This window comes from Barbus barbus, assembly GCF_936440315.1.
Source record: "Barbus barbus genome assembly, chromosome: 14".
NCBI classification, from domain to species: Eukaryota; Metazoa; Chordata; class Actinopteri; order Cypriniformes; family Cyprinidae; genus Barbus; species Barbus barbus.
In genome coordinates, this window is record NC_136742.1 from 4,787,925 (window position 1) to 4,803,598 (window position 15,674).

At 40.0% G+C, this 15,674-nt stretch overlaps 1 protein-coding gene across 3 annotated transcripts in view; it reads right to left on the minus strand.

Annotated features, from left to right (window-relative positions):
• Positions 1–651: 651 nt before the first annotated feature.
• The window catches only part of LOC306880642 (tyrosine-protein kinase fynb-like), a 63,063-nt gene continuing 48,040 nt past the window's right edge, over positions 652–15,674 (minus strand). Inside the window, exons 8-14 of one of the 3 annotated variants that reach the window (XM_079434291.1) lie at positions 13,560–13,724; positions 12,920–13,075; positions 7,882–8,061; positions 7,290–7,366; positions 6,728–6,881; positions 5,325–5,456; positions 652–2,691 (exon numbers count right to left, since the gene is read on the minus strand). In XM_079434291.1, the coding sequence (XP_079290417.1) occupies positions 2,483–2,691; positions 5,325–5,456; positions 6,728–6,881; positions 7,290–7,366; positions 7,882–8,061; positions 12,920–13,075; positions 13,560–13,724 (1,073 nt within the window). In that variant the 3' untranslated portion in view covers positions 652–2,482. The remainder of the gene's footprint in view (positions 2,692–5,324; positions 5,457–6,727; positions 6,882–7,289; positions 7,367–7,881; positions 8,062–12,919; positions 13,076–13,559; positions 13,725–15,674) is intronic. The other 2 variants (XM_079434289.1, XM_079434290.1) reach the window with 2 other exon arrangements.

The window sequence follows — 15,674 nt, forward strand, 5'->3', positions numbered from 1 at the left end:
TTCCCTGTGGCTTACTTATTAAGTTTGGTTTAGATTTAGATGTATGTACAGTAATTATGCATGAGTTATTGTTACTAATACAATTGTATGTAACATGTAATAAAGACACTGTAAAGTGTTACCTTTTATAGTCACTTCTTTCTTTTGCCAAGCAATAGTAAATGTGACCACAGCTTTGGTCAGATCTTTTCCCAACCAGCATTGAGTGGCATCTACGCGTATGTTAATACTTTTGTCTCTTTTCGTTGGAGTTGTTATCCTGAGGGCGCCAGTACTTCTGTATGCAGCCTAGGTTCAGTCAGACATTCTGCTTCCTCCATTATGGAATAACTTTCTAGCAGCTCTCTAATAAAAATACTAGGAGGTGATCCATACGACCAAAATCTTATTTGACAAAATGAGTAATACGTTTATGCGCCACTATTTTATGTCAATTTTTTTAAACGACTGTTTAGTGTTGATAATGAATTTTTTACTTATTTTCTGCAGTTAAGTACACTACCAATTGCAAAAATACTGAAACTGAAACTTTACTTGCTTAAGGGCACAGTGTGAATGCTGCAACCTGTTAAAATAAGCAGAGAAATAAATATGCTGCGAGAAACCACCTTAGCTTTTAATTGGTAATAGGAAAGAGGAGTAAAGCTTGTAAATAGTTGTAAAATATTGAATTTTTTATTTCCAAATGAGAAACGTTAACAAAATGGCATGTTAAAAAAATGGGAATGGCAATTTTGAGGCGATTACTGACACTTGCGATACTGTTAAAAGCAAATGCAATGCAGGTGAGGGGTTTTAAAGGCGTTCTGATGAGCACTGTACAAACCAAGGGAAAAGGTACTTCAGTGTTCCCTTAATCCAAATCCAAGCAGTTCCATATAGATTTATGCTAGGTTAAACCAAATACACTGAAACAAACAGATTTGAAAAGTGTCCTCCATGAAGAACAGAATAAACAGCACATAGGGACCAGTTGTCGTGGAGGGCAAATGGAACCTGATCTGATTTGAATGAGACTGTGTCCGAAACCAAAAACGTCTGCTTTGCTTTCTCGCTGCACAGTCGGTCAATGACTTAACAAACCACATTTCTGAAAACTGCTTTCAGACTGGCTTCCAAGGCACTATTATGCCATGTCTAAATATCAAGAACAAATTCAAGAGCGTATCCTCAGCAGGACAACTTTATACATTACTTAGACCTAAACAGTAGTAGTACCTTAAAGGTACATATTACTACTTTAAGATACTAAAACACACCTTTTAGAGGCAGATAAGGTACAAAGTTGTTCTTTTGAGGGTACTGCCACAGTGGCATGCTGTTGTACCCCAAAAACGTCCAATTTTATATTTACTTTTTTCTAACAATAGCTAACTTTTAACTTTAGTTAACTTTACCTTTGACTTACTCGGCAAGATTCTCTTTAAACGTTTGCTCCTCCGTGACAGTAGTTGACCTGAAAGAGAAAACTGAGATGTTTCTGAGATGTTCCCTTGCATTCACTCTGTACTACAGTAGCTACAGTATATCCGCTAACACATACAAGGATATTTCAACCCCTAGAAAACAGGATGTTGGATTTAATTATTGGATTCAAACATTTCTTGGTAGCTTCCCTTTGAATACTGAATGCAAGTTTTTTTAGGCTTTGGGCACAGCCGAAGTTTGGGGTAACAGAAAAAACCCCCACCCATAATCAGAAATAGCTGGAAAACTAAACACAATGCATTTTCTCTGTGGAGTTATGCTGATGTATGGCAGTCTTTAACATTTGGCTAGAAATACAAAAATGTACAATATGCGTAAAATCATTTTTTGTTACATTAGGTTAACATCTAACAATTTGGAGAGGATGTCAATTCAATTTAGTATCTTAAGCAATGTAAAACAAATAAAAAAATAAATTAAAGAAATTGTGAGATATTTTAAAACCACTAGAATAATAAAGACTCCTCCATTTGGAACATGATCTGATCAGCAGAGGAGAAAATTAATAAACCACAAACATTCTCAAATTCAACACTCATTGTATGCACCTAAACCCTTCATAGACGTCTGCCTTCATGGAGAACGGGTTCCTCAACACGATCAAAACTGCTTCTTTGTAAAGCAACAAAAAGATGAGCAGGTATAACAAAACAAAAAACCTGAATGAAAACAAATTGAAAATAAACCTTAAACAAGCATCTCGTATTTACAGTGAATACAGGCATCGTTTCATATCATTATAATGGTTATGGCCACAACTTTTCCCCTTCCAATTTTACCCACAATTCCCCCTGTTCGCCTCCCCAGCTCGCTCGTGTTTACACCCCTCAAGTGTAAAGTCTGTGCAAACGGTCGAGTTTTCAGTCGACTAGGGTGTGTGGAGCCGCAGGGGAGTAACAGGAGCTTAGGTGAACTCGTGAAGCTGTACATGCCTACAGTCAGGAGGGAGACGGCCCAGGGTGGATGAGATCATGGTGAGCCCAGGAGGCTGGGATTAGAGGTTGTCTCCGGGCTGATATTGAGGTTCGGTTGCGGTGAAGTAATCCTCGAGGAAGGCCTGCAGGTACTCGAAGGTGGGCCGCTCTTCTGCGTCCTTCTTCCAGCACTGAACCATCAGCTCGTGAAGAGAGCTCGGGCAGTCCTGGGGACACGGCATCCGGTAGCCACGCTCCACTTGTTCCAGTACCTCTCTGTTATTCATCCCTAGCAAAGTGACACAAGAGTTTTAGCACAACTGTCAGCATGTTCATCTTAGAGATTTCATGGGTACCATCTAGGAAGACAAGGCTATAACAGAGCTTTCTTTAAGCAGGTTCTCAAGGTACACTGTCCAAATTTGATCAAACTCTAACTGTAACTATTTAGGGCCAGAGCTGAGAACACTTGCTATAAAATTAACTTTAGCTAAATGCATATATGATCTGTCTTCATTTGGAAATCCCAGGGTTTCTCACTCACAGTAAACCAATACTAAGCTGGAAAACCAGACAAAAACTGATAAAGAAAATGGTAACACTTTAGAATAGGGAACTCTTATTCATTATTAACTATGACTTTTCCCTCAATAAATTCCTAATTTGCTACTCATTAATAATATAATAAGTTTAGGTATTGGGTAGGATTAGGGATGTAGAATAAGGCGTTAATATATGCTTAGCTAGTACTAATAAACGGCTAATATTCTAGTAATATGCATGCTAATAAGCAACTAGTTAAGAGACCCTAAAATAAAGTGTTACCAAGAAAATGATTGTTATTATTATTATTGGAAGCACTTTTGTTAGGTACCCTTAATTATTGTTTATCAGCACACATATTATTAGCATATTGGCTGATTGTTATTACTTAAAACACATATTAATGCCTTATTCTGCATGATCATATTTTAGATCCCTTAATCCCCATACTAACTATTAATAAGCAACAATTCAGGAGTTTACAGAGGCAAAAGTCATAGTTAACAGTTTATAGTGAGAAGTGATCCACAAACTAAAGTATGACTTGATTACGATTATTATTTTATATTAACTCATGATACTCATTCCACTAAATTTCATAAAACATCTTGTTTCTCGTTATTTTAAACTGAAGGAATAGTCACTCGCTCCAAGACTTGGTTGCGGTGTCTAACATAAATTGATATTTTAGTATATTGAAGTTTAATGTTTTGATAGAGTGTGACAAGTTTTGTTAATAAAATAAAACGTTTCCTTATTTGCAGAACAATACATATTGAAAGTCTGCACTAATCATCCTTATTGACTTGTGCTGGCTAGAATAAATAATACACATGGTTCATCGAACAGTACTTTTCACTTTCAATACTTAAGTACATTAAAAAAACAAGTACTTTTGTAATTTTATTCGAGTAACATTATTATCGGAGTAATATTCTATTAGGCTGTATTACTCCGATAATCCGATAATCTGACTAATCTGTATTCTTACTTGATTTGTGTACTTCGTCCACCACTGAAACTGAAGACATGCATATGGACATCTATCCCTATTAAGACCATTTAACCATTTAAAGTGCCATTAGCGGCACCAAATACAACTGATAACATTTGAAATAAATGAAACTCTTTTCTCAAACGCTCACTCATCTTTCATATATTAGTTCTGCTCAAACTCACACCCTTGTTTGAGTCAGGGTTGCTATGGTGAGCTAGTTGGGATGCTCAAATAAACGGAGCATGACTTTTATCTGTATGTCCTGTAAGTTTTTTTTTGTTTTCAGAAAGATGTATTTTCATAGTCACATTGAAAAGTAGTCACTTTTGAACCAGAAGCACTAATAAAAAGATGCATGAACTCATGTTGCAAAGTACAGACTCAATCTGTCAGTCAAACCAGGCAATAACTTTTGAAACTCTAGGGGCAATCATACCTGCTTCTAAATACTAGGGATCTTGGAACAGAACTGCATTTATGAAGCCAGAAGTTTAATCATCATCATGAGGGACATGAGCACATTTCAACAAGACTGAGAGAGAAACGCCTGCAAACATCTGTGGATGATGCAATACTGCGTAGACACAATGGCATTTCACACTCCGCCTTCATTTCTACCCTACATTCCAGCCAAGACCACTGGATTTTTATTTCTAGAATTTGTGTATATCTACAGTAATTCATCATGTATCAGAGTTTCAGCATCTCATCTTTTAAGAGTCTGAGAGAAATTATGAAAACAATACGAAGGTGTGGATACAGCAGAGTCAGTCTGAAATATGAAATCTGAGACTGGACATGCTTCTCAGAAATTGGGGTATGTGACAGCAAAGACCTTCACCTTTAAATGTTTAGAAGTTTTTTGGTTTACAGAAATGATGAAATATCACAAACTGCATCTCCAAAAGACACCTATTTTAAATGTGGGTCAGATAGTTTTGGCTTTTTATGCTTTTTTTTGAAGGTCACATTAGTTCTGACGTGATCTAATAATATTCATGGCAATGTTAATGTGTTTGGCCTTGGTGGAATAGATCTGCAAGTACTAAGACTTGCTACTGCCAATACATCCACAGACATGCTGCTGTGAGCATGTAAGTAATACTGCTGCTGCACATATAACATACATGAAAAAAACTCCGTAGCTGATCTATACAGGTGGAGCTAGGGAGGGTGGAGGGTTTCTGAAGTCAAGTATTTGCAAGCTCATTGGCTGCTGATGCAACAAAAACCAATCGGCTGCACCATGTGAATAATAATGTCATTATGTCAGATTGAGTTAGAACCTATCAGTCTGCGCCATCTAGAGTTTCATAACAGAACTTTACATTAATTTTACAATACACCTAGGGATCACCCAGAGCACCTGTTTCAAGATTTACCTGGATATGGAACTCTGCCTTTAGTGGCCAGCTCCGTAAGCAGGATTCCAAAAGACCAAACATCAGATTTAATGGTGAACTTCCCATACAGAGCTGCTTCAGGAGCCGTCCACTTAATAGGGAATTTTGCCCCTGAGATACAGACACAGGAGAAAGAAAGAGATGTATTAAAATAAACATGCACTGGAATATCTTTTCTTAAGGTCAGCTACCAACTATTAAAACTTTGAAATCATGAAATCAAAAACTTAATTTTACACGTCTTTCCCATGGACAGAAGAATAAGAGACAGGAAATGATTAGAGACATATAATATCACTTCATACACACAATAGGGGCCTGAACAGATTCTTTTCAGACCGAGTGATTTAAAGCAGGACCTTAAGGTGAACTACACTATATATGTTTGGAGCACTGCCCACAACACACAGCTCTGACTTCACATTTATTTTATTAATACATACCTTATTGTGTACAATTCATCAGCTCACATTATCCTAAAACAATCTGTATAGACAATCTTTCACCAAGATTTAATAATTTGCTGCTTTTCTGGAACAGCTTTTCTTGTCTGCTGATGTATACAGTGTTGACCGATAATAACAAAGTTCACTTTTCACAATCCAATCAAATCTCAATTCCATGTGAAATGCAACTCCTTTGCTGTATAAGATTAATTAATCTGTAAATCTATTGTGAAACGATTTGTAGGCAGGCAGTTTGGTGGCAGAACTTTTGTGTGCGATGAACATTTCATATTCAAGACCGTTTCATGGGATTGTGCCAGCTCTTCCTTTTGCTTGGCCATTTTATTGAAAAGAAATTGTGATATTTCAGGTAGCTTTTTCTAAGAGACTCACTATCTTCTACTCCCCCGCAGCCTCTTTGGCTGCTATCTCTCTGCACCACAGAAACAGGATAAACAGTCTGCCAATGAGAAAACCCTCTTAATCTACCAGAGATGCCAAAATGTGTGAGAAAAGTTATTCAAATCACAAAATAAAACGTGGTCTCAAAAAATTTGAATATTGTGAAAAAAGTTAAATTTGCTCTTGTAACTTAACGAGAAGCGAGCTCCGAGAAAATGGTACTCCTCTCAGATAACGTACAAATAAAGATAATTGTAGATGTTTAATTACTATTAGGAGCATTGGGATTGCTGGACGTGGGTTTAATGAACTCATTTTTCACTCTTTTTGTATGTAGCTCAAAATTATCCCGTGCGCTTTTCCGACTCATTTTACCAGCAAGGCTCACAATTCTACTTTTGTGTTCCACTGAAAAATGGTGTCTTCTGGAACAAAATGATGAAAGACTCAACTATTTCTTTAGGATGGGGGTGGGTGGGTAACAGCATCCAAAACAATACATATATGTATGTGTCCAGATGGTGTGATTCTTACCCTGTCGGGCAGTGTACTCATTGTCCTCAATGAGTCTGGCCAGGCCAAAGTCAGCGATCTTACACGCCAGGCTATCACCAACCAGAATGTTAGCAGAGCGCAAATCTCTGTGAATGTAGTTCATCCGCTCGATGTAGGCCATACCTCCAGCCACCTGAATGCACAAACAATTACACTGAAATCTGCTGAGCAAAGTCAAATCCTTAAGGAATAGCCTAGTGCTGAAGTCACTTGAGGTTAAACTAAGAAATATTGCCTTCTGTGTGTTACAGTGCTGATACAACATGATAGGCTACCTACATATAATAAAATAATATAATATCACTTCACACACACAATAGGGGCCTGAACAGATTCTTTTCAGACCGAGTGATTTAAAGCAGGGTTATTTTCATCCTCCTGTATTTGTTACATCATTGATCTACAGTGGCCCCAACCACTATTTTAAGTAGTATACCTATTTTTAACTTTCTTTGAAATAAATGGTGGTTTGAAGTGTGGCTGTAGTGTCTAAATATTTTCTGGGAGCACTGTAGATCAGGCTTAAATGATGTTGCTGTACCTGGGCCGCCATGTCGACGAGGTTGGGCAGCTTGAGGGCTCGTCCCTCCCCGTCCTTCAGGAAATCTAGAAGACTTCCTAAAACATACAACATACACAACATACACATGATAGCTTCAGCAAAACAAGAGACATGCTGCTATAAGCACGTGTACACACACACACACACACACACTTAAAAATGAAGGTGCTTCACGATGCCATAGAAGAACCTTTTCTGTCTGAATGGTTCCATAAAGAACCTTTAACATCTAAAGAACATTTCTGTTTCACAAAAAAAAATTCCGTCAACTGTCCACTAGGTTTTCTAGCAGTATTAGGTTAAATGTCTGCTTCCTCCATTACAGCTCTTCAAATTAAATTTAGCCCACTATAATTTCTTTCTTTCTGTCCAATAAAGCAGAGTGTTTTGAGTCCTCAAGTGACAATTTCTAAGGTTAGAACATCAACCTTCAATCCTGATTTATCTTTAATTGGATTTTTTTTTCAGTCAGGCCTACAAAATCCATCAGTGTTGCTAAAATAGATACATTCTATGTCTGTCCTCATGTTAACCCATTCTCTTCACTTTTACTATGAGAACGACGGCTGACCTTTTCCCATATACTCAGTGACGATGTAGATGGGCTCCTCAGAAACGACAGCGTAGAGCTGCACTAGTTTATCATGTCGTAATTTCTTCATGATCTGCGCTTCCTCCAGGAAGGACTCTGGAGACATGGTTCCCGGCTTGAGGGTCTTCACAGCCACTTTAGTGTTGCCATTCCATGTGCCTGATAGAAACCACACAGCAGAGAGTCAATGCAACTGCACAAAGCTCCTAGAGGAACAGTATGCCACAAAATGACTTTCATGCACCCCAAAAAAGTTCAGCCCCCGAGTTCATGCAAAATTAATTAGCAATTAAAGCAGCCATTATCACACAAGTACACTGATGGGGAATTTACTATGAATTAATTGTGCCCATTTATAGCATTGCTTATTTGTATTCAATTTCTATATTGTTTTAGCACTCTTAAATTAATTATGCAGATCAACACAAATTTGTGCTGAATGCAGTTTGTTAAAAGTGTGCTTCTTATGCAATCTCAAGTATGTTATTTTTAGTATATATAGATATTTTTACTTTGCAACAAAGTTTTTTGTGTGATGTACATAATACTTGTGATTTGTGGCTGTTTTCTGCAGGATATAGTAGGGAATTTCAACAGACAGAAAAAACAATCCACAGCACTGGAATCTGCTTGCCTTTAAACAACACTGCAATGGTGGATATTCTGATCGTTTGAAGTTAATTTATTGGGTATTAAAATACCTTCTGCAATCCTAGATTAATAGAGACATCTGAGGATCTCAACCAACCCAGAACTCTGCCACTGGCTCAACCAATCTGACCAATGGCTGATGGAGTTTTTATAATAATTAAAGTGCTTTACATTCTTCTGTCCATTGAATATCTTTTTTTTCAACTTGAAATACTTCAGATTACAGAAGAAAATGTTACAAACATCATCTCATGTTTACCTTCAGGCAATGCCAAAGTGGTACTCAAACGGTTACATCTGATGTGGTATCTGGTTTTTAAAATCTGATCTGTGTGTCTCTGCTCATTAAAAACTAAATACCAGCAGTGTCCTAAAGGCAATAGTTATAATAGGCAGATTCAGGTGATATTTTTGGATGCACATCTACAGGGAAGTGAGTGAGAAAGTGAGAGATGAGCACACAACCACACTTATCTCGAACAAGACCGCTTGTGATTAACAGAGGTGTGGAACAGAAGAAAAACTCTCCTGGTGTCACGGTGCACACACGAGGGAGGAACCAGGAACACGCAGACGAGGATATAAACTCAAATAACACACTTTACTGACATCAAGGCAGGGCAAGACAAGGCAGGGTAAGACACAGACATCAACAGGAACACCGGGGAGTAACGAGTAGACCAGACGACACGAAACTGAACAGACAGAACTATAAATACACACGCAAATCATAGATAATGAGACGAACATGGCTGGACAAGAATTAACTGATGATTACATTTAACAAGGACAGGAAACAAAGCAAATATGGGCACAAGAGGCAGGAACGCATGACACACACACACAACAGTTCCCTTACATTACTCCCCCCTCCCGAAAGGCTCGTCCCGAGCCTTAACAGTTCCATCAGGGAGGGGGGGTGGGCGCTCTGGAGGCCCCTCAGGACAGACATCCACAGAAACACAGGACGGGGACCTCCAGAGCAGAACAGACGGAGGCCCCGGCGGAGCTGGGAGCTCAGGAAGCCATGGCGGGTGGTCTTCGTGGCCGTGGCCTCCTACGGCCCGCCCACTCCACCCAGAGCTCTACTACCCCCCCCCCAAAATTTCCATGGGGAATCCAGGGGGTATCAGGAGCCCTCCGGGGCTAGACAAACAAGACAGTACATGACACACGACAGGAAACCCTCCAGGGTCAGACAAACACGACAAGACATCCCACAGGAACCAGAAGCCCTCCTGGGCTAGCTAGGAAGCTGAGGCTTCCTCTGGGCATGACGAGGAGTCAGGGGCCCTCACAGGGTCCCTCAGCGACCTCCTCCACTTCTGCGACGGGGGGGCAAGCGGCTGCGACTGGCCTCCATGGCCACAACTCAAGGAGCCGCCTGCCCCAGACGAGTCTCCATGGACAAGACATGACATGGTAAGTTAAAATGTTCCTGTGGGCACAACGAGACATACATACGGCACTCCTGGCCGTGACGTGTGGACTTCATCCACGGAGAGGGTCATGACGGCCGATGGGCATGAGTCAGCGGCAATCCGGCGGGCTTGAGTCAGCGGCAATCCAGTGGGCCTTGAGTCAGAGGCTGGCCGGCGGGCATTGAGTCAGAGGCGGATCGGCGGCGTGCACAGGGGAGCCGCCGACGGTGGGTGGGCTTTCCCCACGGACGGCGACGTGATCTCCCGCGAACGGCGGGGTCGGTGAGCCGCGGGTAGCGGCGTGAATAGGGGGAGCCACCGACGGCGGGTTGGCTTTCCCCGCGGACGGCGGCGTGAACTCCCGCGAACGGCGGGCTCGGTGTGCCGCGGACGGCGGCGTGAACTCCCGCGAACGGCGGGCTCGGTGTGAGCGGCGAGGTTGGGAGCCGCGGACGGCGGATATCTCCCACGATCGGCGGGTAGGATGAGCCGCGGACAACGGCGAACTTCTCCCGCGATCGGCAGACTTTTAGGGCTCACGGCCAGCGGACTCGCGGCACTCGCGGTAATCCTGCCGAACTCCCACGCCGACTTGCAGTGGGCTAAGGCGGGATGTCGAGTGGCGACTTCCATGCCGCGAGAGACAGACCAAAAACAGGAACAAACAAAAGACTTTTAAAAAACGGAAAACAAAACGAGGTGAAGGGGCGCCGCTTACTGTTTTGGTCTGGTCTTCTGTCACGGTGCACACACGAGGGAGGAACCAGGAACACGCAGACGAGGATATAAACTCAAATAACACACTTTACTGACATCAAGGCAGGGCAAGACAAGGCAGGGTAAGACACAGACATCAACAGGAACACCGGGGAGTAACGAGTAGACCAGACGACACGAAACTGAACAGACAGAACTATAAATACACACGCAAATCATAGATAATGAGACGAACATGGCTGGACAAGAATTAACTGATGATTACATTTAACAAGGACAGGAAACAAAGCAAATATGGGCACAAGAGGCAGGAACGCATGACACACACACACAACAGTTCCCTTACACCTGGGGCATTAGTCATGATAAACACCCATGACTCAACTTGATACTTACTGTCCTTATTCTTACCTCCATTCACTGGCATTGTAACAACATGTAGAAGAATCACTGAAGCTCTTACAATAATTATCAAAACAAATCAGTATTTGAAAAAAATGCAGAAATTAGCTCTAGTTTGTCCCTCGAGGAAGGTTTGCTCTTGTGAAAAAAAAACAAATTTTGTTTGGCAAACTTTGCATTATCAATGACAAGTTCACATGTTCATCTAATCCTTGTGCATGGAATGGGTAAAAAGAAATGGTTTTCTGTCATTAATGAAGGGGTAAAACCAAAGACTTGATGCAAGATCCCTCTGGACTAATTCATTAATATGTTAATAATAGAAATAGTTCATATGAAAATGAAAATATGGCATTGTCTGCTCACCCTCCAAACCTGTATGCAAAATAATTTTCTTTAAACTGCTCTTTTACAACAGTTGATAATAACCATGACTCTCAGACAGGTAAAAAAAAAAAACACCAAAGATTAGGGGTGGGCGATGTGCCAAAAATATCATATCATGATTTTTATAGACTTACAAACTTAAGTTTTTGTTTTTTTTCATGCCGGTTTTTAAGACTCTAGCCCTATTCGGACAGGATTAGTATTATCTGGCACATTCACACGGGATAAGCAAAGCCTGTGATTTTACTCAAATCTTATTTCAATATATAAATATACTGACTTTGCGTAACATTATATATCATAAACAGAACAATGTTCCCTACCGCATGCTGCTATACACGTCATCTCCATTTAATCTTTTTTTTATTGCTCTTCTGTTGTATTTCAGCTTTCTCTTTCTGCAATTTGTATAATTGTATTGTGTAAAGCTATATGACCCAGCACCCAAAATACTACCAAAACACTCCAACACAGCCTCCATTCTTTGCGAAAGAAGGATAAAGAGATGCACAGGAAACAAAAACCTTGAAAACATGATATAGAATCCTGACAAATCACAGAGATGCCTATTCACACGAGACTAATATTATCACAGGACCTCGGTGTTCGGCGACATATGGTAGCATTTGTGGGGGAATTTCTACTTTACAAATTAAAGACATGGCCGATTCGCACGGGACTAAGATCATAGACAATCTCCACAATTATTACAAATGACTAGAGGTCAACAGGTAATACTAATCCAATGCGTATAGAGCTTATTTTACAAGTTACTGTCAAACTTACTGAAGACAAACGAGAAGAGTCAGAACAAAGAAACATCTGATAAGCAGTAGAACAAATTAATACATCAGAAGAAAGATACAAAATGAAGTAAACAGGGCTTTAAATGTTTCAGGTAAGTCTGTCTGACATTAAGCTATTCAGCAACTGAATAAAGTAATTAAATGTAAAATACAACACTGTATGAATGAAATATACAGTGACTTTTATTAAAGCTAGTTGTTTGATTAACATTAATTAGACAGCAGTAGGTTTATTAGGCTGTTATTGCTATTAATTATTATTATTATATTATTGTAACAGTTTGCACTGAATACAGTGCAATCAGTTTTGTGATTAATATGTTTATAAGAAAAAGAAAAAGCACAAATGTCAGGGCATGTTAAAACTTCTCCAGGGCCCCAATACCCCCTCAGACCCCAGAGAGTTAAGACCTAATTCACGGAGCTAATATACTGACATCAAGATAAAATAAAATAAAGGTATTAGAAATAAATGTGGAAATGAAATGGTTGAGGGATGTCAGAAGATTGTCATAAGAATGTGGCGAGCAACCAATATTTTAAAACTAACAGGATTAGATGAAAATGCTTCTCTGAAATCTTCATTTAAAGCCGAAGTTTGTGTAGAACCAGAGAATGTGGGAACTGCCTTACCGCACCAAACTTCAGCGAAACATCCGGCCCCCAGCTTCCTGTCCAGCGTCAGAGACTCACGTGCGATTTCCCAGGAGTCGTGGCTAAGTCCCACCGTATCAGGGATGTAGACCATGCACAAACCCGTTAAATTAAAGCACAAACCATCTGCACTCTCTATAAAGGAGGAGGAGTAGAGGGGTTAACTAGCCGGACGACGGGGAACATGCAATGAGAGAGAAGGAGGGTGGTCACCTTGTCCTAAGAGGGTCGGTCACTTCATGATGTCTGAATATTCCAGAAATGGATGCACACATTGACCCACTTTACGTCCACTGTAAGAGTGTGTTTTTTAAAAGCCAGAAGGATGAATTGGCAATTGTACAAATGCTTTTGTTAGAGCTTAACACATATTGAACCTGGAAGATTGGTTTGAAATAAATGAGCTTATATATCCAGACGTTTGTGAAGTAACTCCACCCCTCACTTTGACCCCACTCCATCTCCCTCTCTGGGGTGCATTTCCCAAAAGCAACTGTGGGCGCAAGTTCCATCATTACCAATACATTTCAATGGAACTTGTGACCGTAGTTGGCTAACGATGCTTCTGGGAAACACACTCCTGGTTGGCTGTTGCTTAGCACTGTGGGAGGAGCCATACCCATCCAAACCTCCCCGAACTGGCCGTTGCCCAAGCGCTTAATGAGTTGCAGCGACTCCCGTGGAATCTCCCACACGTCTTTGGTTTTGACAGACAGGTCAGTGAGCCTTGGCATCCCTTTGTGGCAAGGGACGACCAAACGACAGCAAAGCCCCGCTGCCCGCTCTGAGCGTGTGCACACAGACATATACAGATACACACAGTGTCAGAGAGAGAGAGAAAAGACGAGCATCAGAAGCAGTGTAGAGTTTTAGCGTGACACCTGCAAATAATGTGCGATTTGTGAACCCATGTTGCAGGTTACTTTCAGAGGCATCTACAATTGTTCGTGAATCACTTAATGTCACTACATGGTTTCTATAAATAATCATTCAGTCTGGACTGTTTTGTAGCTTCCTTTGAGATGTTTGTCCCTTATTGACTGATGTAGGACATGCCTGTTGGGCATGCTTTGACATTTAGCAAAGGGTTAATGTGTGGCATTTTCCTACAACACTACAGCAGTGTTTACTCTGGACTGTAAAGCTGAGATAACAGAACACTTGGCACCAACAGATGCACCATTTCAGGAATCAGTCACTGAGTACCATCTGCTCTGAGCTTGAGGAACCGAGCATGCATCCGGCCTCACCAGCCATCAACATCATGAGCCCTGTCACACATTCAGTTTCAACCCTGATCAAACAGACCTGTCTGTAATTATCAAGTGCTCCTCAAGATCATTATTAGTTGGTTCAGTTGTGTTGGATCAGGGTTGGAGCTGAAGGTAGATCTCCAGGAACAGGATTGAGCACTCCTGATTTAAAGTTTGACGACAGGACAAAGTGCCACACACCAGTCCATTTTAAAATGATTTCTGGGATTTGTGGAATGCAGTATGGGTCAAAACTGGTATTAAAGTAAACATCTAATTAGCCTATTTTAGTATAATGGATTTCTTAAAGGGATAGTTCAACCAAAAATGGAAATTCTGTCATCATTTACTTTCAATTACTCTCGTCATTCTGAAACCATACAATTTTCATTCATCTTTGAAACAAGATATTTTTTATGAAATTTCTGATACTGAAAGTCCAAACATTACCCTTACGAAAATCAACAATGGTTTTACTAAACATAAAACCAAAAAAAACATGGTTACTATAGTTAAACCATAAATTAACCATGGTTTTGCAACACTAACCATAGTTTAACCAGGGTATTTGTAGTAAAACTGTGGTTATACAAATGGTAGACAATAAACCAAAAAAAAACATGGTTACTACAATTTTACTATAATAAAACCATAGTTAATTTTCGTAAGGGTACTTACCTGACATATAAGAACAAACCTCACTGGTTCTTGCACGTCAAGCAAGCATATTTGAGAGCTTGTTTGCCATATTTTTATACGAAGATAAGTGTTTATATGTTAATAAACGCCTAAATTAAATTTGTACCTCATAGGCCGCATTTACACTACAGTACATGGCACAAGTGACCCAATTCTGATTTGCCTCCCATGTGGCAGAAATATGACCCACAAACGTGTAAGCAGGAAAAAGCACATGGATTCTGATAGTTTCAGATCGGTTTCAAGCCTCATTCATATGTGGAAATAGATCTGATGTGAATCAGATACGTTCATTTCAGAAGACTTGGACTAAACCGCTCCATTCATTTGAATAATGAATTACAATTTCTTTAGTGACATGTCGAATCAGTGTTTCCGAACGAAATATTTTAAGTGAATAATTCGCTCCTGGTTCTCCTGTGAAAAGCTGCACTATTATACGTCTATAATAAAAACTGAATAAGCATGAACAATGACAGGGTCCTCTAATCATCTTAAATGTGGCTCTGAAGTTTTTGCATAAATTAAATGACCTTAAACTTTGTTTCAAATATATTTGTATTTAGTGTCCTGTACTGTAAGTGCACATTTTTAAGCTATGCAGATGATACACACTGCATAGCACATCCTGCATTTGACTTTTCAAAAAATAAAACAGTATTACTAATAATTAAAATGTTAAATTATGATCATACATTTTTGGTGGATCAATACAGAATCATTTGAGATGATGGATTTCTGAATTGATATTCACCCACTCCAAGTTGTTACCTAGCTACAGT